The sequence below is a fragment of the Amia ocellicauda genome, chromosome 5, assembly GCF_036373705.1.
Source record: "Amia ocellicauda isolate fAmiCal2 chromosome 5, fAmiCal2.hap1, whole genome shotgun sequence".
NCBI lineage: Eukaryota > Metazoa > Chordata > Actinopteri > Amiiformes > Amiidae > Amia > Amia ocellicauda.
Genome location: NC_089854.1, coordinates 11,402,535 through 11,426,767, shown reverse-complemented (window position 1 = coordinate 11,426,767; position 24,233 = coordinate 11,402,535). Strand labels below are relative to the sequence as shown.

General features: G+C 51.2%; 4 protein-coding genes across 10 annotated transcripts; 2 read left to right on the top strand and 2 right to left on the bottom strand.

Moving 5' to 3' along the window:
* The first annotated feature begins 1 nt into the window (after nucleotide 1).
* Nucleotides 2–3,855, top strand: LOC136749425 (inositol-tetrakisphosphate 1-kinase). 4 transcript variants are annotated; one of them, XM_066703723.1, is made up of 11 exons: nucleotides 2–531; nucleotides 614–710; nucleotides 964–988; nucleotides 1,690–1,812; nucleotides 1,943–2,060; nucleotides 2,148–2,246; nucleotides 2,576–2,616; nucleotides 2,727–2,892; nucleotides 3,115–3,182; nucleotides 3,331–3,493; nucleotides 3,651–3,855. In XM_066703723.1, exons 2-11 carry the CDS (start codon nucleotides 616–618, stop codon nucleotides 3,749–3,751), a joined length of 999 nt encoding a protein of 332 aa, XP_066559820.1. In that variant the 5' UTR covers nucleotides 2–531; nucleotides 614–615; the 3' UTR covers nucleotides 3,752–3,855. The 4 variants fall into 4 exon arrangements, 3 of the variants coding, with proteins under 3 accessions (XP_066559820.1, XP_066559819.1, XP_066559821.1); XR_010816747.1 differs by having other exon boundaries at nucleotides 3–531; nucleotides 3,119–3,182; nucleotides 3,611–3,742; XM_066703722.1 differs by having other exon boundaries at nucleotides 6–531; nucleotides 3,611–3,855.
* Nucleotides 3,856–4,092: 237 nt separating this feature from the next.
* LOC136749423 (trichohyalin) lies at nucleotides 4,093–11,148 on the bottom strand. Of its 3 annotated transcripts, XM_066703719.1 has the most exons (7): nucleotides 10,937–11,148; nucleotides 9,162–9,205; nucleotides 8,933–9,026; nucleotides 8,191–8,259; nucleotides 5,666–8,028; nucleotides 5,488–5,573; nucleotides 4,093–5,017 (listed from the first exon to the last, which is right to left on the bottom strand). In XM_066703719.1, exons 1-6 carry the CDS (start codon nucleotides 10,977–10,979, stop codon nucleotides 5,505–5,507), a joined length of 2,682 nt encoding a protein of 893 aa, XP_066559816.1. In that variant the 5' UTR covers nucleotides 10,980–11,148; the 3' UTR covers nucleotides 4,093–5,017; nucleotides 5,488–5,504. The 3 variants fall into 3 exon arrangements, with proteins under 3 accessions (XP_066559816.1, XP_066559814.1, XP_066559817.1); XM_066703717.1 differs by having other exon boundaries at nucleotides 4,093–5,573; XM_066703720.1 differs by lacking the exon at nucleotides 8,191–8,259 and having other exon boundaries at nucleotides 4,093–5,573.
* A 1,846-nt stretch (nucleotides 11,149–12,994) lies between these two features.
* On the bottom strand, nucleotides 12,995–17,782 carry sars2 (seryl-tRNA synthetase 2, mitochondrial). 2 transcript variants are annotated; one of them, XM_066703715.1, is made up of 16 exons: nucleotides 17,497–17,782; nucleotides 16,877–16,972; nucleotides 16,713–16,742; nucleotides 16,215–16,355; nucleotides 16,068–16,122; nucleotides 15,917–15,980; nucleotides 15,455–15,560; nucleotides 15,262–15,309; nucleotides 15,040–15,148; nucleotides 14,889–14,934; nucleotides 14,588–14,675; nucleotides 14,186–14,298; nucleotides 13,948–14,041; nucleotides 13,637–13,729; nucleotides 13,329–13,394; nucleotides 12,995–13,206 (listed from the first exon to the last, which is right to left on the bottom strand). In XM_066703715.1, the coding sequence occupies exons 1-16, from the start codon at nucleotides 17,761–17,763 to the stop codon at nucleotides 13,066–13,068; spliced, it is 1,557 nt and encodes a 518-aa protein (XP_066559812.1). In that variant the 5' UTR covers nucleotides 17,764–17,782; the 3' UTR covers nucleotides 12,995–13,065. The 2 variants fall into 2 exon arrangements, with proteins under 2 accessions (XP_066559812.1, XP_066559813.1); XM_066703716.1 differs by lacking the exon at nucleotides 16,877–16,972.
* A 67-nt stretch (nucleotides 17,783–17,849) lies between these two features.
* Nucleotides 17,850–23,454, top strand: LOC136749420 (kelch-like protein 3). Its single transcript, XM_066703714.1, has 5 exons — nucleotides 17,850–18,284; nucleotides 20,147–20,295; nucleotides 20,580–20,658; nucleotides 20,947–21,174; nucleotides 21,358–23,454. Exons 2-5 carry the CDS (start codon nucleotides 20,169–20,171, stop codon nucleotides 22,805–22,807), a joined length of 1,884 nt encoding a protein of 627 aa, XP_066559811.1. The 5' UTR covers nucleotides 17,850–18,284; nucleotides 20,147–20,168; the 3' UTR covers nucleotides 22,808–23,454.
* Nucleotides 23,455–24,233: the final 779 nt, after the last annotated feature.

Below are 24,233 nucleotides of genomic sequence, written 5' to 3'. Positions count from 1 at the left end.
TGCCTATTCTTTCACTTTCTCTTTCTCTTTTTCACGGACTGTGCCCATGAGGACCGGGCTCGCTGTACAGGGCGCTAGCAATAACTGCTGTCCCTCCTCCAGAGGGTCAAACATCCCTGTCCGTTTAAAAACACCCCGCTGTACAGTCACTGTGCTGTTTTAGTGCAGCGCGTCGCTCTGCGGTCCATCTGCGTGTCCTGCGCTCGTCTGGAGATTGCGCTGCGCTGCGCTGGACTGTGTTTTATTAGGTCGTTTTGTGCGCTAACTTTTTATAGCAATATGAAAAACGTAGTTATTCCGAAAAAGTGACTTTTTATTTTCTACACATGCCTGCGACTGTGGGTTGGTAACATCTAATTCGACACCAGTTCAGACATTCTGGAACTGGGGTAGCCGAGTGAGCTGGGGTTGAGCAACTGACTCCCACTAGGGCGCCATGTTGGCTCCGAATACTCCCTTGTCCGTGTGTCAAAAGCCCTGCATCGCAGCCACCCAGGAGTCAGTTTCACCAGCCCGACCTGCCTTCAACAGGTGGGAGTCCCCTCCCGCCCTCCTCCCTCTCTCTCTCTCTCTCTCTCTCTCTCTCTCTCTCTCTCATTATTACTGTTGTCAGTGATGCAGGGTGCTCGGAGGAGCAGGAGAGTGGGGTTCTGTCTCAGCGACAAGAAGAGAAAGAAAATTAACCTGGCGTCGTTTACGGAGCTCTGCGGGTGAGAAATAATAATAATAATTAATAATATCAACAATAACACGTTGTAAATGATATATCACTTATAGGATACAGTGTCTGCCTGCCCACAGTGTGATTCTCATCACCTGCTTTCAACTTACCATCCTACTCTAGTCCAGGGCTAATGCTGTACTGGAGCGCAGCAGTGCCAACATTTAGCCTCTCTCTCTCTCTCTCTCTCTCTCCACTAATCTTCCCATCTCTCTCTGTTGATCTCTCATCTCTCTCTGCAGGACTCGAGGTATTGAGGTGGTGGAGGTGAGTTCTTGCTGCTGTGCTGTAAGGCGCTCTACACATCCCTGTAACGCCAGCGTTAAGAATGCAGCAGCGCAGCTGTTTTCTTGGCGAATGCGCACTGACACCACAATGCCAGGTGGGGGACACTGCTGCTGTACCCTTGAGCGAGGTACTTTACCTGGAATGCTCCAGTAAAGACCCAGCTGTATAAATGGGTAATTGTATGTAAAAATAAAGTGATATATTGCCCTAAGTTGCCCTAGTTAAGGGTGTCTGCTAAGAAAGATAATAATATAACCCCCCCTGCGGCCTCAGCGGGGTCAGCTGGGGTGTTGATTGGGGACCAAACTTCCCACCTCTCTGGACACACACACCCACACACTTTTTCTTTCTGTCTTTCCAATCCTCCTCTCTCTCTCCCTCCCCTTCCCACTTCTCTCTCTCTCTCTCTTTTTCTCTGTCACGAGCAGATGGTGGCAGATTCGGTCAGGACCCTGTCACCTCCAGCTGAGATCACCTGCCAGCAGCAATACTCATGATGACACTTACACTGCCTGTTACACTAACACTACCTTTTACAATAACACTGATAATAATGATGAGAATAATATTGGTAGTCCATGTTATTATACTAATTGTATCTGTGGTGTGCAGTGCATGTGCTTTCCACTCAGTCACAGCCAGCCCCTCCCCCAGTTTCAGCCCCGCCCCCTGTGTTACAGATAGACCTGAGCCGCCCAATGGCAGCACAGGGCCCATTTGATGTCATTGTGCACAAACTCTCTGATGTCATGGTGGAAGCTGCACACGACTGCCAATCACAGCAGCTGCTTGCAAACTTCCAGGTAAGACACGTGTTTATTTTTGACAGTTTTATCTCTATCAAACACACATACACACACACACACAAACATTGAAACACACTGACACACACACACACTCCCGCACTCCTGATTGCAGTCCTGTGACTCTCAGGAGTACATGGCAGCCCATCCTCTCACGGTGCTGCTGGACCCGTTGCCCGCGATGGGACGGCTACTGGACCGCTTCACCTCCTACCGCATCATGAGCCACCTGCAGCACAGCATGGCAGGTACACTGTCTGTCTGGTTGTGATTCCCTCTCTGCTGTCTGTCTGTGTTTCTCTCATTGCTGTCTGTCCGGCTGTACCTCTTCCCAGATGACCGTATCTGCAGCCCCCCCTACCTGGAGCTCAGCGCTGGAGAGCCGGGGGAGATCAGGGATGCTGTGGCACGGCACCAGCTCAGCTTCCCCCTGAGTGAGTAGCGCAACAAAATAACACAACAATACCTTAGCTGTACTGCAACAATACAGCAACAATACATAAACAATACCTCAACACTACTGCAACAATATCTCAACAATATTGCAACACTTGCTACTGCACTGTTTGATAAAATGATTTAATATCCATTGAATGATGTCGGGGGGCATTACTGTAGCACTGCCCGTGTTGTGACACCACCACTGTTGTTGCTCATGTTATCGGTAAAAAAATATTTTTCCCTCAGAGCAGGAAGTGACATTCCTCTGTGTTTGTGTCCTCCCTCCCACCCTTCGTTGTCCCCTTGTCTCTGTGGCTCCTAGTCTGCAAAACAAGAGTGGCCCATGGCTCCAATTCTCATGAGGTGAGTGTCTGGTGGTATCTGTGTGTCAGTGTTCATGTGTGTTGCACTGTTTGTGTGTCCAGGTGTCTGTGTGTTGGTGTGTCAGTGTGTCAGGGTGCCTGTCTCTGCAGATGGCTCTGATCTTCAGCGTGGCCGGGCTGAGCGATGTGCGGCCGCCCTGTGTGCTGCAGAGCTTCGTGAGTCACGGCGCGGTGCTGCATAAGGTTTTTGTGGTGGGACAGGCGCACTTCACCGTGGAGCGGCCGTCACTCAAGAACTTCCCCTCGGGGCCCTGCGGTCAGTCCCCCCTACTGCCCTCCACCCTGCTGCCCCACTGCCCTCCCTGCCGCTCCCCCCCACGGACTGTCTACCCCATTGCCTCTGCTCTCCATAAACATTTCGGCTCCTGCCCCTGCAATTGGGAGTGTTCAGTGGTGTGCTGTAATAGCAGTGTTGGGTCAGGGCAGGGTCAACTCAGGATCGGGTGGGGATCAGTCTCATGCTGCTCTGTGTCTCCAGACAGAAAGACCATCTTCTTCAACAGCCGTGAGGTGTCCAAGCCAGAGTCCTGCTCTAACCTCACAGCGGTGAGTCTGACAAGCAGGGCACTGTCCACACTGTCCACATTGAGACACAGGCATACTCACACTGACAGAGACTGACACACCCTTACACTGACAGACTCTGACAGGCTCTCACTCTCTCCCTCCCGCCCTCTCTCTCTCTGTTCTGCAGCTGGACGAGGAGGTGGCTCCCCCCACCCCCCCGAGTGACGCAGTGCTGGGTGCCATGGTGGCGGAGCTGAGGACAGAGCTGGGCATGGCTCTGTTTGGGGTGGACGTGATCGTGGACAACAAGACGCAGAGACTCACCATCATCGACATCAATATTTTCCCCGGTACAGTTCAGTAGAGTACAGTGACAGTGTGGTCAGTATGTTACAGCACAGTGACACTGCTGTATACTAGAGGGACAGTGGGCTACATTCACACAAACTGTCTCCCTCTCCTCTCAGGGTATGAAGGTGTGAATCAGTTTTTCTCCGCTCTCCTCAGTCATATTGAGACTCTTCTGGGGGCGACAGGGGGAGAGTCCTGTGAAGCCAGGGACTCGCCTGAGTGAAAACCACAGCTCTGCTGCACCCTCCCCAGCCTAGAAAAGCCTCACAGTGGGCGCACCCCGAGAAGGACTAGCAGGCCCAGACAGATGCACAGATGTGTCACGGCTCCCCGATTTTAATAAACCACTACTTCCACCAGAGAGATCAGCCTTCTTTGGTCCATGTTTTTTCATGTAGTGTGTTTGCTGTGTTCATTTTGTCTCTGCGTTGTCTTTTACTAGTCTCACCATTGCTTTACTGAGGGCTGCTTTTTGGTTACAGTGGTTAAGCTGAGGTGAGGGAGAGCCGTCAGCTGTGGACAGAGACTCTGGATTCACTCAGAGATAGAGACCGATACAGCGAGAGAGAGAGAGAGAGAGAGAGACAGTAGATTTGTTTTTTAAACTGTGCTTTATTGATTGACAAAGCAGCGTAGACAGCAGGCACAACATAGGACTCTGATTGGCCATGACCAGGGTAAGCCCCACCTCCCTGGACACCTCTACTTTTGACCTTCAAACTTTAACCTTTGGCCTTTCCCCTTGTGACCCCTTGTGTGCTAATGCAATACAGGGATCCCCAATACCTCACAACTGCCCCTTCTGAGTCCTTCAGAGCGCATTGCTTCCACTTTTGTGGAAGTCTGACTGCTCAGATGGACCTTAAGTTCGGCCACAGCTGCCATACAACATTGTACCCACTAGAGGGCCAAAACTAGTTCACGACAGAAAGGCGGGTTTATACTGATACTGACTCCTTTCAGTGCTGGAGAGGACTAACCCTCACTGGGTTGGTAAATAGTAATTTTGGCAGCAGTCTTCTTCAGCGTTCGGTGGTAGCGGTGAGGAAGACTGGTGCTTAAACGTCAGTCCTGCAGGTCCAGTTCTGCCAGTGCTGCTTGCCTGACGCTCAGCCTGACTGGGAGGCAGTGTTTGTGTGACGCAGGCATTACACTGCGCTGCAGAGGGCGTCAGAGCCCTGCCTGTCCCTCCTGCGTTGCTCTCTGCACTGTGCCTGGCTGGTAACGGCACAGCGTAGAGCTGCCCTGACAGGCTGAATAACAGTGCTCAGCCAGAGAATACTCACCACACACACATTCACCATCAGCATCACAACAACGATACCAAGAATAATAAAAATAATCATAATAATAATATTGAAAACGATCTCTGTATAACAAGAGTAAATAAATTAGCAGTCTGGGAGGAGTGGTGAAGGGAGAGGGGAGCAGTGTCAGTGCGTCTGCAGTTTCTGTGTTAAAGAGCGGGGACACGAATGCCCTGCAGGTGGCCCTGGGGCCCAGCAGGGCGGAGCTGTGGAGAACTGTGCAAAACAGAGGTCTGATGAGGCCACGGCAGAGGAACACACTACAGTGTCAGTGTATGAGTGTCAGTGTATGGGTGCCTGTTGAGTATGTCTGTGCATATGTGTGCCAGTGTGTGTGTGTGTGTGTGTGTGAGGGAGTGAGTGAGTGTGAGTGTGTGTGTGTGTGAGTGTGAGTGTGAGTGTGTGTATGTGTGAGGGAGTGAGTGAGTGAGTGAGTGAGTGTGTGTGTGTGTGTGTGTGTGTGTATGTGTGAGGGAGTGAGTGAGTGTGAGTGTGTGTGTGTGTGTGTGTGTGTGTGTGTGTGTGTGTGTGTGTGTGTGAGTGTGAGTGTGAGTGTGAGTGTGAGTGTGTGTATGTGTGAGGGAGTGAGTGAGTGAGTGTGTGTGTGTGTGTGTGTGTGTGTGTGTGTGTGTGTGTATGTGTGAGGGAGTGAGTGAGTGTGAGTGTGTGTGTGTGTGTGTCCTCACAGCAGTCTCGGTTCCGGTCAGCCCCTGCGCAGCTCCCTCAGCTCTGAAGCGACCCTGCGCAGCTCCATCTCGACCTCCGACAGCCCCTGTCAAAGGAACAACACAGCCGCATCACAAGATCTGCCAGGTCAGTGATGTACAGTTGGCAGTACTGTCTGTCTGTCCGGTTGACACTCACCTGCCCCCTGTCCTCTTCCTCCCTTTTCTCCTCCATCTGCTCCTCCTCGTCCCTCAGAGGGCCGTGTCTGTGCTCCCAGGCCGCCAGCTCCCTCTCCTCCTCCGCAAACTGTCTGCTCTCTTCATCACTGGCGTTCTCCATCACCCGCTTCCGCTGCGGGCCCCTCACCTCCCTCTGACGCTCCTCCTCCTCTCTCTCCCGCTCCCTCTCCAGCTCTCTCTCGCTCTCCTCTCCTGCTTTCTTGTGTTTCATCTTTTCCAGCAGCTCCTCCAGTCTCTCCTCCTCCTCCTGCTCATTCTTATTCACAGCCCCTCTCTTTCTCTTCTCCTCCTCCAGCTCACTCTCTCTCTTTTGCCCTTCCCCTCTCTTTCTCTCCTCGTCCAGTAATTGATCTCTCTCTCTCTCTTTCTCAGACTCGTACCCCCTTTTCTTTTTAACCTCCTCCAGCAATTCCTCCAGCTCTCTATCGCTCTTTTTCACATTCCCCCTCTTCCTCCTGTATTCCTCCAGTAATTCCTCTAGCTCACTCTCTTCATGTTTTTCTCCCCCTCTCTTTCTCTCCTCCTCCAGTAAATGCTCTAACTCTCTCTCTCGCTCAGACTCATACCCCCTTTTCTTTTTCTCCTCTTCTAGTAATTGCTCTGACTCGTATCCCCTTTTCTTTTTAATTTCCTCCAGCAGCCCCTCCAGATCTCTATCATTCTTTTTCACATTCCCCCTCTTTATCTCTTTCTCCAGCAAATCTTCTAGCTCTCTATCACTCTTTTTCTCATTCCCCCCCTTCTTCCTGTATTCCTCCAGTAATTCATCCAGCTCACTCTCTCTCTTTTGCCCTCCCCCTCTCTTTTTCTCCTCCTCCAGTAACTGCTCTATCTCTCTCTCTCTCTCAGACTCATACCCTCTTTTCTTTTTTACCTCCTCCAGCAATTCCTCCAGCTCTCTGTCACTCTTTTTCTCATTCCCCCTCTTCCTCCTGTATTCCTCCAGCAACTCCTCCAGCTCCCTCTCTCCCTGTTTTTCTCCCCCTCTCTTTTTCTCCTCTTCCAATAATTGCTCTCTTTCTCTCTTTTTCTCAAACTCGTACCCCCTTTTCTTTTTATCGTCCTCCAGCAGATCCTCCAGCTCGCTATGGCTCTTTTTCTCATTCCCCCTCTTCTTCCTGTATTCCTCCAGAAGTTCTTCCAGCTCACTCTCTCTCTTTTGCCCTCCCCCTCTCTTTTTCTCCTCCTCCAGTAATTGCTGTATCGCTCTCTCTTTCTCTGACTCGTACCCCCTTTTCTTTTTAATTTCCTCCAGCAGCCCCTCCAGCTCTCTATCACTCTTTTTCACATTCCCCCTCTTTATCTCCTCCTCCAGCAGATCCTCCAGCTCTCTATCACTCTTTTTCTCATTCCCCCTCTTCCTCCTGTATTCCTCCAACAGCTCCTCCAGCTCACTCTCTCCCTGTTTTTCTCCCCTTTTCCTTTTCTCCTCCTCCAGTAATTGCTCTATCTCTCTCTCTCTCTCTGACTCATACCCCCTTTTCTTTTGAACCTCCTCCAGCAGTTCTTCCAGCTCTCTATCACTCTTTTTCACATTCCCCCTCTTTATCTCCTCCTCCAGAAGATCCTCCAGCTCTCTATCACTCTTTTTCTCGTTCCCCCTCTTCCTCCTGTATTCCTCCAACAGCTCCTCCAGCTCACTCTCTCCCTGTTTTTCTCCCCTTTTCCTTTTCTCCTCCTCCAGTAATTGCTCTATCTCTCTCTCTCTCTCTGACTCATACCCCCTTTTCTTTTGAACCTCCTCCAGCAGTTCTTCCAGCTCTCTATCACTCTTTTTCACATTCCCCCTCTTTATCTCCTCCTCCAGAAGATCCTCCAGCTCTCTATCACTCTTTTTCTCGTTCCCCCTCTTCCTCCTGTATTCCTCCAACAGCTCCTCCAGCTCACTCTCTCCCTGTTTTTCTCCCCTTTTCCTTTTCTCCTCCTCCAGTAATTGCTCTATCTCTCTCTCTCTCTCTGACTCATACCCCCTTTTCTTTTGAACCTCCTCCAGCAGTTCTTCCAGCTCTCTATCGCTCTTTTTCACATCCCCCCTCTTTATCTCCTCCCCCAGCAGCTCTTCCAGCTCTTTATTGCTAATTTTCTCATTCTCCCTTTTCCTCCTGTATTCCCCCAGCAGTTCTTCCAGCTCCTTGTCATTTTTCTTCTCATTCCCCCTCGTCTCTTCGTCTCCTATCCCCATTTCCCCACTCTCTGTCTCTCCCTCTTTGGCCACTGTGGACTTTGTATACACTGTCTCTTTCTGCTCTCTCTCTTCTTCCTCTTCTCCTCCCGCTCTCTTTGCCTGTTTCTTCTCCAGGCGGTCTGCGTCCTCCTCTTTCTCTGCAGACGGAAGGACAGAACATTTTACACACGGTGCTGTTTCATCTACTGTGTGTGTCAGAGTGAGTGTGCATGTTTCTGTCACAGCATGAGTGCGTGTTTGTGTGTGAGTGAGTATGTGTGTATGTGTGTGTTTGTGTGTTGTGGTCTCAGTGCACTGACCTTGCACTGCCAGCTCCTGCAGCTCCTTCAACAGCCCACGGTGTCTCACCAGAGCACTGACCTGCTCATCTGTCACCCAGAGAGACAGAGAGGCAGAGAGACGCAGAGAGAGAGACAGAGAGAGACGCAGTGAGAGAGAGAGAGAGAGAGAGAGAGAGAGAGAAACACAGTGAGAGATGGGCAGAGAGGCAGAGAGACATAGTGAGAGACAGAGATTCAGAGATTCACAGTGAGAGAGAGAGACAGAGAGGCAGAGAGACGCAGTGAGAGAGAGATAATGAGGCAGAGAGACACATTGAGAGAAAGAGAGGCAGAGAGACACAGTGAGAGAGACGAACAGAGAGGCAGAGAGAGAGGGAGACAGACAGGCAGTGAGAGAGAGATAAGAGAGGCAGAGAGACACATTGAGAGACAGAGAGGCAGAGAGACGCAGTGAGAGAGAGACAGAGGCAGAGAAAGACAGGCATTAGTCCTGATGCGGGTCTCTATAGTACACAGTGTCAGTGACTAAGTTGGTGAGTTCAGGTGATGGTGAGCGGCTGTATCTATAGCATTGACTGTGTGTGGGGTTGTTTAATTTGTCTATATTGTGTGTGTTTCAGTAGCTCAGGTATAGGTTGTGTTACCTGGGTGTCTCTGGTTCGAGTCCCAGCTGCTGGGTGTCAGTGGTGTGTATGTATGTGTGTTTGTGTGTGTGTGTGTGTGTTTATCAGTGTGGTGGCAGTGTGAGGGAGAGGGGTACCTTGGCGCAAAGTTTGGGCACAGTCACTGTCCAGCGGCCCCAGGCTGTCTGAGGACAGCGAGTCGGATAGCACCTCCATCACACAGCGGCTCACCTGCACACAGCACAAAGAGGTGAGGGCCCTACACACATACATAAACACATACACACAAGGATCCTGAAGCTCCACAAATGTATCAATGTATGAAAAACAAACATGTCAAAATAAGTATATAAATGCAATTCTGACCTTTTCATCTTTCAGCAGAGGGGCGGCCAGGGTCAGGGTCCAGGCTGAGAATGGAGAGAGAGCACAGAGAGTGAGTAAGTTTAGTTTAGTGTGTTGTGTTGTTGCTGTTGTTGACGTGCAGGCCATCACTCAAAAATGCCTCTGCAGAGCTTCTGTAACGAGGTAAGTGGATTAACTGTGGAGAGTTTCTCTTAGAACTCCACTATTAATAGTCAAGTGGAAAGTGAAAGTCATCTTTCCGCGACCACGAATGGATGGATGCCCTGCCTGCCTGCCCGCCCTAAAGCTGCGAGAGCCCCGTTGTCATGAACTGAGCCCGAGACCCAGGGCTACTCATATGCCCTGCGTCCGGCCGGGCTGCCCCACTGCGCGCTCTGTCCCAGGGGCTGAAATCCCAGTTTAGGGGCTTTATCTCTGCTGATCACCGCAGGCCCCATCAGTCAGAGGGGCTTAGACTGCTGGAAATAAGGACCGTGGGAAAAGCCGCACTAAAAGAGTTGCGCTGCAGCACAACACTTCCACTCAGCCCCGATTGATTGTGTACATATAGTAACTATGAGAACAATGCACACTGGGTCTTAGGAAATGGTAGGTTACGTGCGTTTCCAACTGTATAAACACCAGGAGACCTCCTTTACCGCAGTGTCCCGGTTATTGGTGTTTCTGTTCTTGAAGTGGAGTGTATTGAGCCGTGTGGGTGACTGGGCTGTAGTGTCAGTCACATGGAGAGCTGTGGTGAGGGTGACAGAGCCAGGGGGGGCACATGTGCACTGGGAGACAGACTCACTCTCTCTGTGTCGGTAATCTGTGATCATCGCAGCTCAGCTTAGAGCTCAGCGGCTCTATGACACGGCAACGTGAGAATAATCCTGTCACTGGGTCCTGAGAGGAGTGCCCCCAACACCATCCCTGCACCCGGGAGTGCGCCTCCCACCCCCCACAGCCTGGGGTTTGGGTGACACCATACTGGAGTTACTATACAGAGTTTTTAACACAGAGAGCCTTCACACAGTCGGTGCCAACACTGTGGCAGGTTGCCGGAGATGCCCTGGTCTGTCTGGTCCTTGTGTCTGTGGGCACAGCCAGCTGGGCTCAGGTCCCTTTAGAACTTCTACAGACCATGTGTGGCCACTGTGTGGGTGTGCGTGTGTGTGCGTGTGTGTGCACAAAGAACACTTGTGATGAAATATAATACCAATGAACAGCGAGTTTTGCTCCTTCAAAGTGAGCAGCCTGTCTGAGCACAGACTGTGCCGTTACATAACTGGCCCCACGGCTGGAGCCCTGTCTCCCTCTGTGTCTCTGTCCCCTTCTCTCTCCCTCTCGGTCTTCATCTCCAATCCTGTCCTTTTCGCTCTTTCACTCCCTCTCGGTATTAATCCCATCTCCCCATCACTCTCTCATTCCCACACTATCACTCTCTCTCACTCCGTTTTGCTGTGACTCCTTCCTCTCTTCTCTCTCTGCCCTGCTCCCACTCGCTGCTCACTTCGGTGAGTGGTGCAGGTGTGTGGATGCAGTATCCAGACGCACATTCCCATCCCGCATGATAAGTGGAAGCTACGCAGCGCTGGAAACTTCAGGCTGTTGCTGTCCGGTGACGGGAGAGTCGCTGGGATGCTGCTATACTGACCCGGGCAACCACAAAGCACAAAGCAGAACCGTACAGCCCGAATGCGTAATCACACAATCATTTGACATTGCACATTATCATATTATTATCGGTAGTGACACCTGCTTTTTACACATCTACTGACAAACCGGGCCGGGCTTACCTCCGCTCAGAGCCCAGATCAGCGCCGACACTCGCAGCAGCATTCCGCCTCCGTCGCCGTCTGTTCTCCGGATCCAGGGAAAGGCAGAGCAAATTCACGCCGAGCACAGGGGTCGAGCGATGTGTGTGTGTGTATTATTATCCCCACTGTCTCTGGGTCTCTCTCACACAGGCTGTCGATGAGGCTGCGGATGCTCAGTGTTCAGTCCAAGAGCGGCGAGCGGTGCTGCGGCGGCGCCGACAGCGGGGCTTTAAGAGCGGCGAGGCGGTGACGTCAGGGAGGCGGTGGTGCTACAGGAGGAAGAGGTGTGTGACTGGGTGGGGGGGTTAGTGACACAGTGTGTAAATGAACAGTGTGTTTTAGTTTGTACCCTGCGTGCAGTGTGTCCGCGGGTTCTCCAGAGTCTGGTTGTACTGGTGCATAGTGAGTGCGGTGCGTGTCTGAAGTGTGTACAGTGTGAGTACCGTGTTCTGTTATCATTCGGCCATCAGAGGGTATAAATACATAAATACATAAATTATCAAACCAAGCCAGAGGCAGGGGAGTCTAAAGCCACATGCATCCCCGAGAGTGGCACAACGGGAGCTGTCCGTCCGTCAGGCGGTGCTGAAACGACCCTCCTGCACCTGCACCTGCACCTGCACCTGCACCTGCACCTGCACCTGCACCGCAATGCAATGATCGAGGATCATAAAACATGAATTCAGAACTTTATTGAAAATAGACATTAGACGGGCATTGAAATAGATGATAGCATTCTGTCCATATCCAGTGGGCACCAGTGTGGAGTAGTGTTTAGGCGCAGAAGTTTGTGGGTGAATCCCAAGTGAGGGACACTGCTGTTGAGCAAGGTACTGTACCAAGACTGCTCCAGTACAAACCCGGCGGTTTTAATGAGTAACTGTATGTAAAAATAATGTGATATATTGTAACAGTTGGAAGTTGCACTGGCGTCTGCTAAAAAATATAATAATGTTAAAAAGTGCCAGATAATTACATACAAGTTTGTCACAACTCTGAGGCTCTATAAACACACACAGGTGAGTGTAAGTGTAACTCCAGTATAAACACACACACAGTTCAGTCAGAAAACAGTTTCATTTAATCCCCCCAGGTCCTCTCTCTTATAAAAAAACATTTTTTAATTACATTATTATTATTATTATTATTATTATTATTATTATTATTATTAACACATTTTCTGATGCCTTAATTTAATGAAACACACACTGAAACATACATTAAAAGTAACTGTGTTAAAGATCTTCCGTGTTTAACATTTAACACAACAGAATGTGTTGCACAGGAAAGTAAAAATTAAGTACGATCATCAGCCACTACAATTGAGCTGCAGGATTAATATAATGGGCCTCAGTGATGCCAGCCAGGCAGGTGTCAATAATTAACCAAGGTGATTGTCTGTGAAGAGCAGCCCGCCCACACCACCTGGCTGAGTGGAGCTTCACCGGTGCCCGGCGGGGGGCACCGCTGCCCTACCCACCACACTGGCTGTCTCTCTGCTAACAAAAGCTGCACAATGACTCTTTGTTTTATTTTTGGGAATCCTTTGTCTCGCCAACACTTGTTGTTGATTCAAAACACAAAAGCCAGAGTGCTGGAGTGATGTCAGGGAAAACTGCCTCGGGCCGCGGCAACTCGCACCCACCGACGGTCACAGAGACGGCACCTGCAGCTCCACCTGTGTGTGTGAGTGTGTGCACGTCCATCAGTCGATCCGACTGTCTGTGTGTAATGATCTGTGACTGCATGAGATTCAGTCAGATTTACTGTTCACACCTGACACACGTAAGTTAACATGTAAGGTATTAACAAAACATTCTTCTCTCTCTGTCTCTCGCTCACCATTGTGTGTGTGTGTGTGTGTGTGTGTGTGTGTGTGGGTGCAAGTCTCTCTGGATCCCTTCCCCCCTAGCAGACACCGGGACAGACCCCAACAGAAACACTGACGGTCTCACTGGCACATCCTCACACACACACACACACACACACTGCCCCTTACTTCCTTACTGCGCTACACTCACAGAAAGACAGACAGAGTAAAAAAAAAAAAGAGTTTTATTGATGTAGTGAGGACTTTATTTACAAGCAGGGGGTGTGGGGTGTGGGGCTCAGGCCTTGCTCGGAGACCTGCTGCTTCTGCGTTGCGGCTGGTTGGGCCCAATATATTTCAGAGGGGTGTATTTGGGCTTCTCAATGACCTCTGACCCCAGATAGGGCTGCAATACTTTGGGCACTTGCACTGTCCCATCCTAAAGACAGAGCAAGAGATAGACAGAGGGAGAGAGAGGGAGTGAGTGGCAGCAAGTGAAGTTCCTCCTGGTAGGCAGAAATCAATAACTAATGGCCCTTGCTCCCCCTGTGTGCCGCTCACCCTGGTCTGGTGTGTCTCCAGGATGGCGATCAAGGTCCTGGGCACAGCGCAGGCTGTGGCATTCACCTGCAGCACAGAGTTTACAATGAGAAACACACAGATACACACAAACACACATTGACACACTGATACACAGACACACAAACACACAGATAAACACAAACACACGCACCTTGACACACAAACAAATACACACAGAAACACACCCTGACACACACACAAAGATACACAAACACACCTTGATGCACAGATATATATACACACACTGACACACATACACACACACTCTGACACACAGCCTCTCTCACAGTGTGTGCATAGCGCAGGTCGCCCTCCTTGTTCTCATACATGATGTGCAATCTGCGGCTCTGGTAGTCAGTGCAGTTAGAGGCGCTGGAGATCTGAGAGAGAGCATCATTATTATTATTATTATTAATATTACTGTTGTCTTGCCAGTAAAGTATGGTACAGAGAAAAACGAAACTTATTTTATAATGCATGTTTATTATAATTATTATAATAATAATAGTTATTCTTTTCTTAAATTTCTTGCAATTGTTTCATTTTGATAAACAGTGCTTGCTGGGCTCTGATTGGCCAGGAATGCTCTGGCACTGACCTCCCCAAAGCTGCCCCTCCCTGGCATCCACGCCTCCACATCAAACTTCCTGTACGCGGGTGCTCCAAGCTCCTGAGTGGGCATGTCCAGCATCCTGGACACAGGCAGACAGATGGACAGGTCAGCGCCAGGACAGACAGACAGACAGAGACAGAAACACACGCACACAGCCCCCACTGAAACTCCCAGCATTGCTCTCCCTCCCACGGACCCGCACTGTCTTCCAGCCCACACTGACCTGCAGTGCAGCCCCAGCTCAGAGAAAATCTCCTTCTGCAGCGAGACGAACTCTGACAGCAGCTCCGAGCTCTCCTGCCCCGTCTCATCCGCGGTCACCCCAAACATCTCCACCTGCACACGGCACAGCCACGCGCACGTCAGAGTGACACTTACACCGGGACACTCACCCAGTGTAACTCTCTCTTAATGGGACACTGGCACACTCAACCACTGTAACTCTCACTCACTGGGACACTCACTGGACACTGCTGACACTAACAGACGTTGTAACACACAGACATACTCTGACCACGGAGCACACACAGCAGAGAGCTGCAGGGGTGCCATGATCGGCCTGCAGAATCTGTCACACCCTGGTCAGTGTGTGCGCAACATAGAATATGAATATGTGTGGGATCACCTTGGTGAAGTGATGCACCCTGTACAGCCCCCAGGCCTCCCTGCCGGTGTCTGTCTCAGCGCGGTAACAGGTACTGCTGCACACTGTCCTATATGACAGACGGACAGAGAGAGAGAGAGGGAATCAGAGGCAAATTTGGACTATTGTGTTATTCCCCAACATATTTTAAATTCTATTTCTAATGGCATAAATAAGGCAGTAAAGCATTTATTGGGGAGGGACGTCCCGGAGCCAGGGCCGGACGGACAGACAGACAGACAGACAGACTCAGAGGGGCGTCGGCATTAACAGACAGACTCACTTGACAGGCAGGTCCCTCCAGCTCACTGCGTGGTCCATGAAATACCCTGCCAGGAAGAACACAAGCTCAGCACTGTGTCACACTGTACAGCCCTGTCACTGCAGTAACGCACACTGTACAGCCTATTGTACTAATATAGTAACACTCCTACCTGCCACCCCCACCTCCCCCGTCCCGGCCAAGTTGAGGTCAGAGAAGCGAGAGGGGTCCAGAGAATACACCTGGGAGCAATGGGCATGGGGCTGCATCCCACAGCCCTCCTGAGAGGGACAGAGAAAAAGGGAGAGAGAGTTACTGAGTTCCACGCTGAGAAAGAGCAGGTTTCTGTGCCGGCGGCTCAGTTCAGCATGGGCCTGAACGCTGGAGTACTCACAAACACTGCTCCCTTCAGGATGTCTGGCACAACCATTGGGATGAACCCCTGAGAGAGAGAGAGAGAGAGAGAGAGAGAGAGAGAGAGAGGAATGTTTTTTAATACCTTACATGTTAGCTTGCGTGTGCCAGGTGTGTATAGTAAGTTTGACTGGACAGTTCCACGTTGACAGACTGACGGACAGAGTGCCCACCCTGCGCTGCAGTTTGTCCAGGGTGAAGCTCTGTAGAGCCGCCTGCAGCCCCGCCCCTGCTGCCCGCAAGTAGTATGACCTATGACCCGACACATGGGCCAGCCGCCTGAGACAGAGAGAGAGAGAGAGACAGGGGCAGAAAGAGAGGAGGTTCATTTACCAACTAGTGACTGCAGTCAATTACCTCAATTACACTGAAGGACAAAACAGTGGAAAAAATGCTTCAAATGCCCCCCCAGCCGATATTGAATAACTGTGTCACACCTGGAAACTGCCCACAGGCTGCAGCTGCCACATAAACATCTCATACATCATTCACACCCACCACAGCCCATGGGCCCCCAGCACACGGGGAGATTGTGTGAGAGAGGGAGTGTTTGCAGGGGAGGGAGAGACTGCGAGAGAAGGAGAGAGACTGTGGGCGGTGGGGCAGGACAGGGAGTGGAGGAGGCTGTCGGTCACCTCTGGCGAATGATGTCCAGCTCCTCTCCGATCTGCAGGTGCCCCTTCACCTCGAAGTCGAACTCTGGAAAAGAGTCAGAGAGATAGGGTGAGAGCACAGCCCCGCCCACCCTGAAAATAACCCTGCCCACATATTACATGTCTGTCTTACCTGGCTTCTGTCCAATCAGCTCCACTAGCCGTGCCTGGCTCTCGTCCCCGATTGGCTGTAAAGAAATGGATGGAAGCGTCAGGTCTGTGTCGTTCTGCTGAGATACACTTTTCTCAGTGTGTCAGTGTGTGAGTGTGTGTATCTCACAGTGTTGGGGTGCGTGCAGTTGGGCAGCCTGAGGGCGGCGCTGTAGTGCTGCTGCTCCAGCTCACTGCGCAGGGGGTACAGTAGGGTCAGTCTGTTCCGAGCGTCCCGCCCGGCCACACGCAGGCGCTGGTACTCCGGCAGCTGAAGGACAGTGACAGAGACACGACACAGAGCATATTATGTTCTGTCTTCCTCTTTCACTTCACAGTATTGAAAAAATAGAAGGAAAACAAAAAAGGCAGAAGTAATGAAATGTAAACTAACTCATGCAGTTACATTTTAACACACTACTCCCATCTAGTGGCGATGTTCTGAAACTGACACGACTGCAGAAGTCTGGCAGCCCACAGTCAATCAACTAAATCACAGCCCTGCCTGACTGAAGCATTCAGCAAAAGCTTGGCCAATATAATACAATTATATGGAGCTAATAATCATTATAATCATCATAATAGCAACAGTAGTAGAAACACCGTTATGGGACACACGGCCACTTACACTGGGGAGGGTGGCCTTGTCTTGCTGCTCCTGAAATGTAATGAAAGAGGAATCAGATGGACAGACAGACAGAAAGCCTGTATACAGAGACAGACAGACAGACAGACAGACAGACAGACAGCCCGTAAACAGAGACAGACAAACAGACAGACAGACAGACTCACCACCAGAGCCCGGACTCTGTCACTGATATTCTGCTTCTCCTCCTCCAGCTTCAAAATATCAGACTGTACAGCCTGCAGCTGTTGCCATACCGACACCTGGACACACAGAGACACTGTGTCACACTGTCCCCTGGGCACACAGAGACACTGTCCTCACACTGCCCCCTGGACACAGAGACACTGTGTCACACTGTCCCCTGGACACAGAGACACTGTGTCACACTGTCCCCTGGACACACAGAGACACTGTCCTCACACTGCCCCCTGGACACAGAGACACTGTGTCACACTGTCCTTTGGACACACAGAGACACTGTCCTCACACTGCCCCCTAAACACAGAGACACTGTGTCACACTGTCCTCTGGACACACAGAGACACTGACCTCACAATACACTGTCCTTACTCTGTCCCCTGGACACACAGAGAATGTGTCACACTGTCCCCTGGACACAGAGACACTGTCCCCTAAAAATACAAAACAGGTGGACCTAGCATCCCCTTACCCTTCACTGTCTGTACGGTTTTACACCCCGAGGATCCGCCTGCTGCGGTGTGATGCTGCTGCTGCTGCACAATAAGATAAACTCTGTATGAGGATTTAATACACAGAGACTCACTATCCTCCGCACGTCCTCTCCCCGCAGATCCCCCTTCCTGTTCTCAACATCGGCGATGACACTGTCCGTGTTCTCGCACACGAACGGCATGTCCAGGTCAGGTCTGTCGCTGTATCCCTCACAGACGTGCTCGTACAGTCTGCTGCGGATAGTGTGGCTCCTGCGGCGGCCCGGGATACTCGCTAACCCCCAGAGCCGGCGGGGGACAGTTGTCCTCAGGACAGAGACAAGCCCCTGGCGCAGAGACACGACCATGGACGCTGCCATGTTGGAGAAGGGAAAGGTAACGAAAGCTGAACCGGAAAAGTTACGCACCAATCGCAGCAGCGGACTCCCAGTCCAGCCCCTGCAGGTTCAGGGGTCGACCAATCAGAGGGGCGAATGCATTCCAGTGTTTTGCGACGCGGCGGCGGCGGGGCAGTGCTGGCGGTGCGGGTGTCTGTGCTGGGCACGATGGAGTAGCTGGTTTACAGTTCACATTTCCACTGGTTTCTTTTCTCGTTGTCGACAAACGGAGAGAAGAGAGACATCTGCGGCAGCTATCGCTCGCTGCTGCCGGCAGGGTGGGTCGCCGGGCTGGGAGCGGGGGTTTGCGTCTGGAGAGCAGGGCTGCGCTGTCCGGCTGCTTCTCCGCTGCGGAGCCGCAGAGCCGCAGAGCCGCAGACACGACGCGCACAGACGCCCGGGACGGTGTGCGGATCCGGGCAGGCTGGTGGAGAGCGTGTCCGTCTGACCGAGGGGTTCTCCGGGTACAGCAGGCCGCAGTGACCCGGGTCCAGGACAGAGAGGTGCGGGCGCTTGGGCGGTGATGCACCGGCTGTGATTTGCTGTTTAAGCGCTGTTTACCTCCTATGTGTCTGTCTGTCATTCTCGCAGTTGCCTGTTAAACTGACAGATCTGTGGTTGAATGGTGGGATATGGGTTGATTGGTGAAGGGTTAATATGAAAGATCGATGTTTTTCTGTAATATGTTTTCCATTGTCTTTCAATATGAATGACCGAATGCTTCTCTGAATACATATAATCACGACTTTTATTCCCTGTGTGAGATTAATTCGAAGGGACACAGTGTCATTTTGGGTCATTGTCCTGAGATCATTTCTTATTGCCAACTAACTGAGAACTCGCCACATTCTTTGGCAACGAGACACTAGGTGCTGAGCAGCTCTCACATCTTGGGACGAGATACAAGTTACTAGTTTAAGACGTAATCTAGTTGGGGGATGTTTCCATACAATCACTATTATGCAAAACTATAATTATATTATTGGCTGTTTTGCTTCTGTTTCTGGGCAGATCAGGGACGTGATGTTCACTCATATTCACCCTGTATGCATTTCATATCATTGTAAACTACACACACACACACACACACACATATACAGTTAGGTCCATAAATATTTGGACATTGACACAGTTGTCATCATTGTGGCTCTTTACACCACCGCAATGGATTTAAAAGGAAAGAGTCAAGATGTCCTTTAAGTGTAGACTTTCATCTTTAATTTGAGGGTAGTTACATCCAGATTGGGTGAATGGTGCTGGAATTACACCCATTTTTATATGTGGTCCCCCCAATTGTAGGGGCTCAAAAGTACTTGGACAAACTAACATAATCATGAATTAAATTGTGAGTTTCAATACTTGGTTGCAAATCCTGCAGTCAATGACTGTCTGAAGTCTGGAACCCACAGACATCAGCAGATGCTGGGTTTCTTCTCTGGTGATGCTCTGCCAGGCCTGCACTGCAGCTGTCTTTAGTTCCTGCTTGATCTTGGGGTGTTTTGCCTTCAGCAGGTGAAATGCTGCTCAATTGGATTCAGGTCAGGTGATTGACTTGGCCATTGCAGAACATTCCACTTCTTCACCTTAAAAAAGTCTTGGGTTGCTTTTGCAGTATGCTTGAGGTCATTGTCCATCTGCACTGTGAAGCGCCGTCCAATGAGTTTTTAAGCATTTGGCTGAATCTGAGCACATAATAGCCCTAAACACTTCAGAATTTATCCTGCTGTTTTTGTCAGCAGTCACATCATCAATAAATACAAGGGAACCAGTTCACTTGGCAGCTATACATGCCCATGCCATAACATGCTTCACAGATGAGGTGGTATGCTTCGGATCATGAGCAGTTCCTTCCTTTCTCCATACTCTTCTCTTCCCATCATTCTGGTATAAGTAGATTTTTGTCTCATCTGTCCATAAGATGTTGTTCCAGAACTGTACAGGGTTCTTTAGATGTTTTTTTGGAAAACTCTAATCTGGTCTTCCTGTTGTTGTAAACCCTTTGTATTTACTCTGGTGAAGTCTTCTCTTGATTGTTGACTTTGACAACCCAGCTGTGTCACTGTCCAAATATTTATGTATAATAACTGTATATATAATCAAATAAACACATTAATTAAAACATATAAAATGGCTTGATCAGATTTAGAGAAATATGCCTTTAGATATTACAGTGTGAAGTGTTTGTTTAATTGTCTGTGTGTGCATGAGGTTACATGTTTGTCTGATTGTCTATGAGGGTGTGCGTGTGTGTGGTATGGAGTGGCATGTGACTGTATGAATGACAGTGTACAGTGGGAGTGTGTGGTGTGACACTGTGCAGCAGGAAGGTGGTGCAGCACCTGACCGGCTGTGTGTCTGTGCGCAGGGCGGCGAGGGGTGCCGTGGCGATGTGGAGGCCGCAGCCCTGGCAGGATGGGGACGGTGGGGGGGGGGAGCCCCTCTCTGACAGCGACTCTGAGGAGGAGGACTTCCCTGATGACAGCACCACGCCTCTGGGGGAGTATGTCACACAAGGTACTAGGGTCAGGGGTCACGGTGGCTCTCGCACTGTTTGGAGGAGAAAACAGTGCAGCGCCCCCTGCCTTTAGAGGAGACGCACAGTCCTCACACACCTTCTCACTGTCAACTCACACGGCACTATTAGTGTGTATTAACCTCTTCTGTTCTCTCCCTGCACCCCCCCTCTCTCTTTCGTTCCCTCCTTTCCTCCCTGTCTCTATCCCTCCCCCTTTTTTGCCTCCTCCTCTCTCTCTCACTCTCCTTCTCCCTCACCACCTCCCATTCCTGTTCCTCTGCAGGTCTGAAGCAACTGCTGGATGCAGAGCAGCTGTGTGATGTGACACTGGTGGTGGAGGGCAGGCGGTTCATGTGTCACAGGTAGGACACTGACCCCAGAGACCGGCCCAGTGCACCCCGGGGTGCTGTCTCTGTGCTAATAAAGCAAAACCTGTCCCCCATCCCTGCTCTCGCGCTCTCCCCCTGTTCCTCACTCTCTCCCTCTCTCTTTCTCTCTTTGCCTATCCCTGATTCTTTTGCTCCTTCTCCCTCTCCCCCCCTCCTCTCTCTCTCAATTAAATTCAATTCAATTTATTGGTTTATTGCTTTATTGGTATAAGTATTGCCAAAGCATGTGATATAATTGATTCATATAAATCTCTCTCTCAGGGCTCTCCTGGCTGCAGTCAGTCCGTATTTCCGTGCGATGTTCACCAGTCCTCTGGTGGAGTCTCGCCTCACCGAGATCCGGTTGGAGGAGGTGACGCCTCAGGTGATGGAGACTGTAATCCGATTCGTTTACAGTGGAGAGGCGGGGCTGAGCCTTGACACGGCGGAGGATCTGTTTGTGGCGGCAAATCGACTGCAGGTGCTGCCGCTGCAGGACCTGTGCTCCAGGTGACTAGGGCAGCGATCTCGTGCACACTGTCATGACATCAAACTGTTTAGCAGAAGCCCAGTGTAAAGAATCTTTAACACATGACGTCAGTCTTCGTGCCTGTTTCACAACATCAGCTCCAGGCCTCCATGACAGACATATAAACCTTAGTGTGCTTTTGTTTTGTCTTTCTCTGTGCGCAGGTTCCTGTTCGAGCACCTGTCTGTGGAGAACTGCCTGGGCATGTACTCATTGGCTCGCTCGCACCATGACCCCCTGCTGCTGCGCGCGTCCTTGCGGCTGGTGGCACAGCACTTCCCGCGCGTCTCCCGGCAGCGCGACTTCCTGCTGCTGGACCCGGGCACGCTGGGGAGCCTTCTGGGCTCTGACCGTTTGGGTGTGGAGTCGGAGGTGGAGGTATACGACGCGGCGCGGCGCTGGGCTGAGCACCAGCCTCGCCAACGCTACCCCCACATGCCCGCGCTGCTGCGCCACCTGCGGCCCGGCCTGCTGTCCACCGAGGAGAGCTGGCGGCTGCAGGAGGAGCTGGGGGGGCCGGTGGTGGGGGGGCCTCTGCGGCCGCGGGAGGGGATGTTCGAGAAGAAGATCGTGTGCATCGACCTGAAGCCGCGGGAGGACGGCTCCCTGCGTGAGGGTGATTTCACAGTGGACTGCTTTGACCCACGGACTGGGCGCTGGGAGCAGCTGGCGGCGCTGGGCTCGCTGCTGTGCCCGGGCTGCACGGCGGTGGAGGGGAGGCTGTTCGTGGCAGGGGGGGTGCAGCGCAGCGGGCAGGTGTCGGCCACGCTGCACGAGTACGACGCGGTGCGGGACCGGTGGCTGGAACGACCCCCAATGGCCACGCCACGCGCCATGCTGGGGCTGCTGGGCTGCGGCGACACACTGTACGCGCTGGGTGGCTGCAACCGCTCTGCCATGCTGGACTCGGCAGAGTGCTTTGACCTGCGCAACCTCTGCTGGCGGCCCGGCCCCCGGCTGCCCCTACCCCTGCGCTCCTTCGCCTGCGCCGCCCTGCGTGGCCGGCTCTACCTGCTGGGCGGTGCCACGCTGGAGCAGAACCGTGCCGCGGTGCACCCGGCAGTGCTCATCTACAACACGCTCAGTGGGCTGTGGACCCGCGTGGGACTGGATTCCGGCGCCACCTGTTGTGCGGGGGGGGTGGCGGTGCGGGGAGGTGTTTGCGCTGTGGGAGGGTACTGCCGCGACGTCACCAAATTCCTGAACGGGAACTTCACACAGCTGGAGCCGCTGGATGCCACAGGCCGCGTGCTGTTCTTCCGGGAGGGGCGGGGCTCCAGCCGCGAGGGGGGCAGCACCAGTGGCAGTGGGGGGAGCGACCGGGCACCCAGCCCTGTGGTTTTCCCCGGCCTGCCACGCCGCATCGCTGCGGGGGGGGTGGCGCGCTGGAAGAGGAGGATCTACGTGCTGGGTGGGGAAAACGGCTCGCGCTTCTACGACAGCGTGTTCTGCTGGAAGCCTGGCTGGCGCAGCTGGGTGCAGCGCCGGGAGAAGCTGCCTGTGGACACGGCTGGGGTCAGCCAGTTCGGCTGCACCACACTCAAATTCCCCAAGAAGCACATCCTGTCCCGGCTCCGGGGGGGGGCGCACAGCGAGAGAACGCAGGATGAATAGGAGGGCTGTGGTGGGGCACACTGGACTGCCCTCACTTCCGCAGGTCCCACACTCCCGGTTTGCTCTAACTCAGAGCCCCCCAGGGCATGGCACAGAGCCCTGCAGGACGCCCTGTCAGCCTGGCAGGGATGCACACAACGCACTGCTGTAGTGGGGGGGGACACTCACCTGTGTTTACGGAGTTGGTCTGTTTTTTCCTTGCCCCTGCCAGTCACAGGAGTTGACCGCCAGCAAAAGGCTGATCAGGGATCCTGTAATACTTTTTTTTTTTTTTTTTTATAATCTCTTGATTTAACTTTTTTTTCCCCACAGTTGAAATTAAACATTGACATTTATTTCCCCGAGCCACAAAAACTGTAGTTTAGTACAGTTGTTTTTTCAGTGGTTCTGTGGCTATTGTTTCCTTTTTGAAACAGTAGTGGGTCTCTTTGTCAGCAGCCCTGACAAAACAAGCGAACACACCAAGAACAGCGAGGAATGATTGCCTTTATATCAGACCGAGGTGCCTGAATATGTTTTGGAGTTAATATTCAGGAATGCAGACTTGCTTGGAGTTATATGTGACTGGCTGGACTGTGCTGGGGGTGGGGGGACCATTTGGTTGTAGTGATTAATTTGATTTAATAAAGTTAAAAACTGTTGAGTTATATGTTGTTTCCCTGGTGTTGTGGTCATGTGGCTCGAGCACAGACAGTCAGGTTGTAAGGGTCATCTTCCATTTGGTATGTGATTGTCTTCTTGGCAGTTTTTAATTTCTTGATATCCATTCTTTAGTCCACTGTGTCTGGCCAATTGCCATTTTAATATTTTATATATGCATGATTAATATATATCCAGTGGTCCCTCGATTTACCATGCTATCAATTAATTATATTAGCATTAACGATCCGGCTCCCATAGGATCCCATTTTTTCAATTAATGATATCACACGGCAGACAGTTTGGCCAATCGGAGCGCTCCGCAGGCCTCAGCCAGTCGGGACTTTTTATGAGTGTTTGGAGCTCAGATGCTTTGCTTTTCAGTGTTTAATGTGTGTTGCTTGTGAAAATGTCTCTCTCTCTCTCTCTCTCTCTCAACCTTTCCATGAACTTCTTAAAGTCACACTATCAAGTTCACAACAACTTTTTTTAGTAAACCATACTATAATGTATGAATTATTATTTTTTCCAGTTGTGCACAGTATAATTTAACAATGTCTGAATGCACGAGTAGAAGAGAATTCTCATTGTACATGCCTGTGTGTAGGAAATTGATGCATTAGTGAGAAATATTTTGAGATATTTAAAAAAACAAATTCAGATATGCCTAAACATTGTATTGTGATTTTATGCTATCCATTTTAGCCTAAGGTAAGAATATTTATTTTATTCTCTGTGCACCTTTTTATGTCTGTTAATTTATTATTTATCCATGTTTCAGTGGATA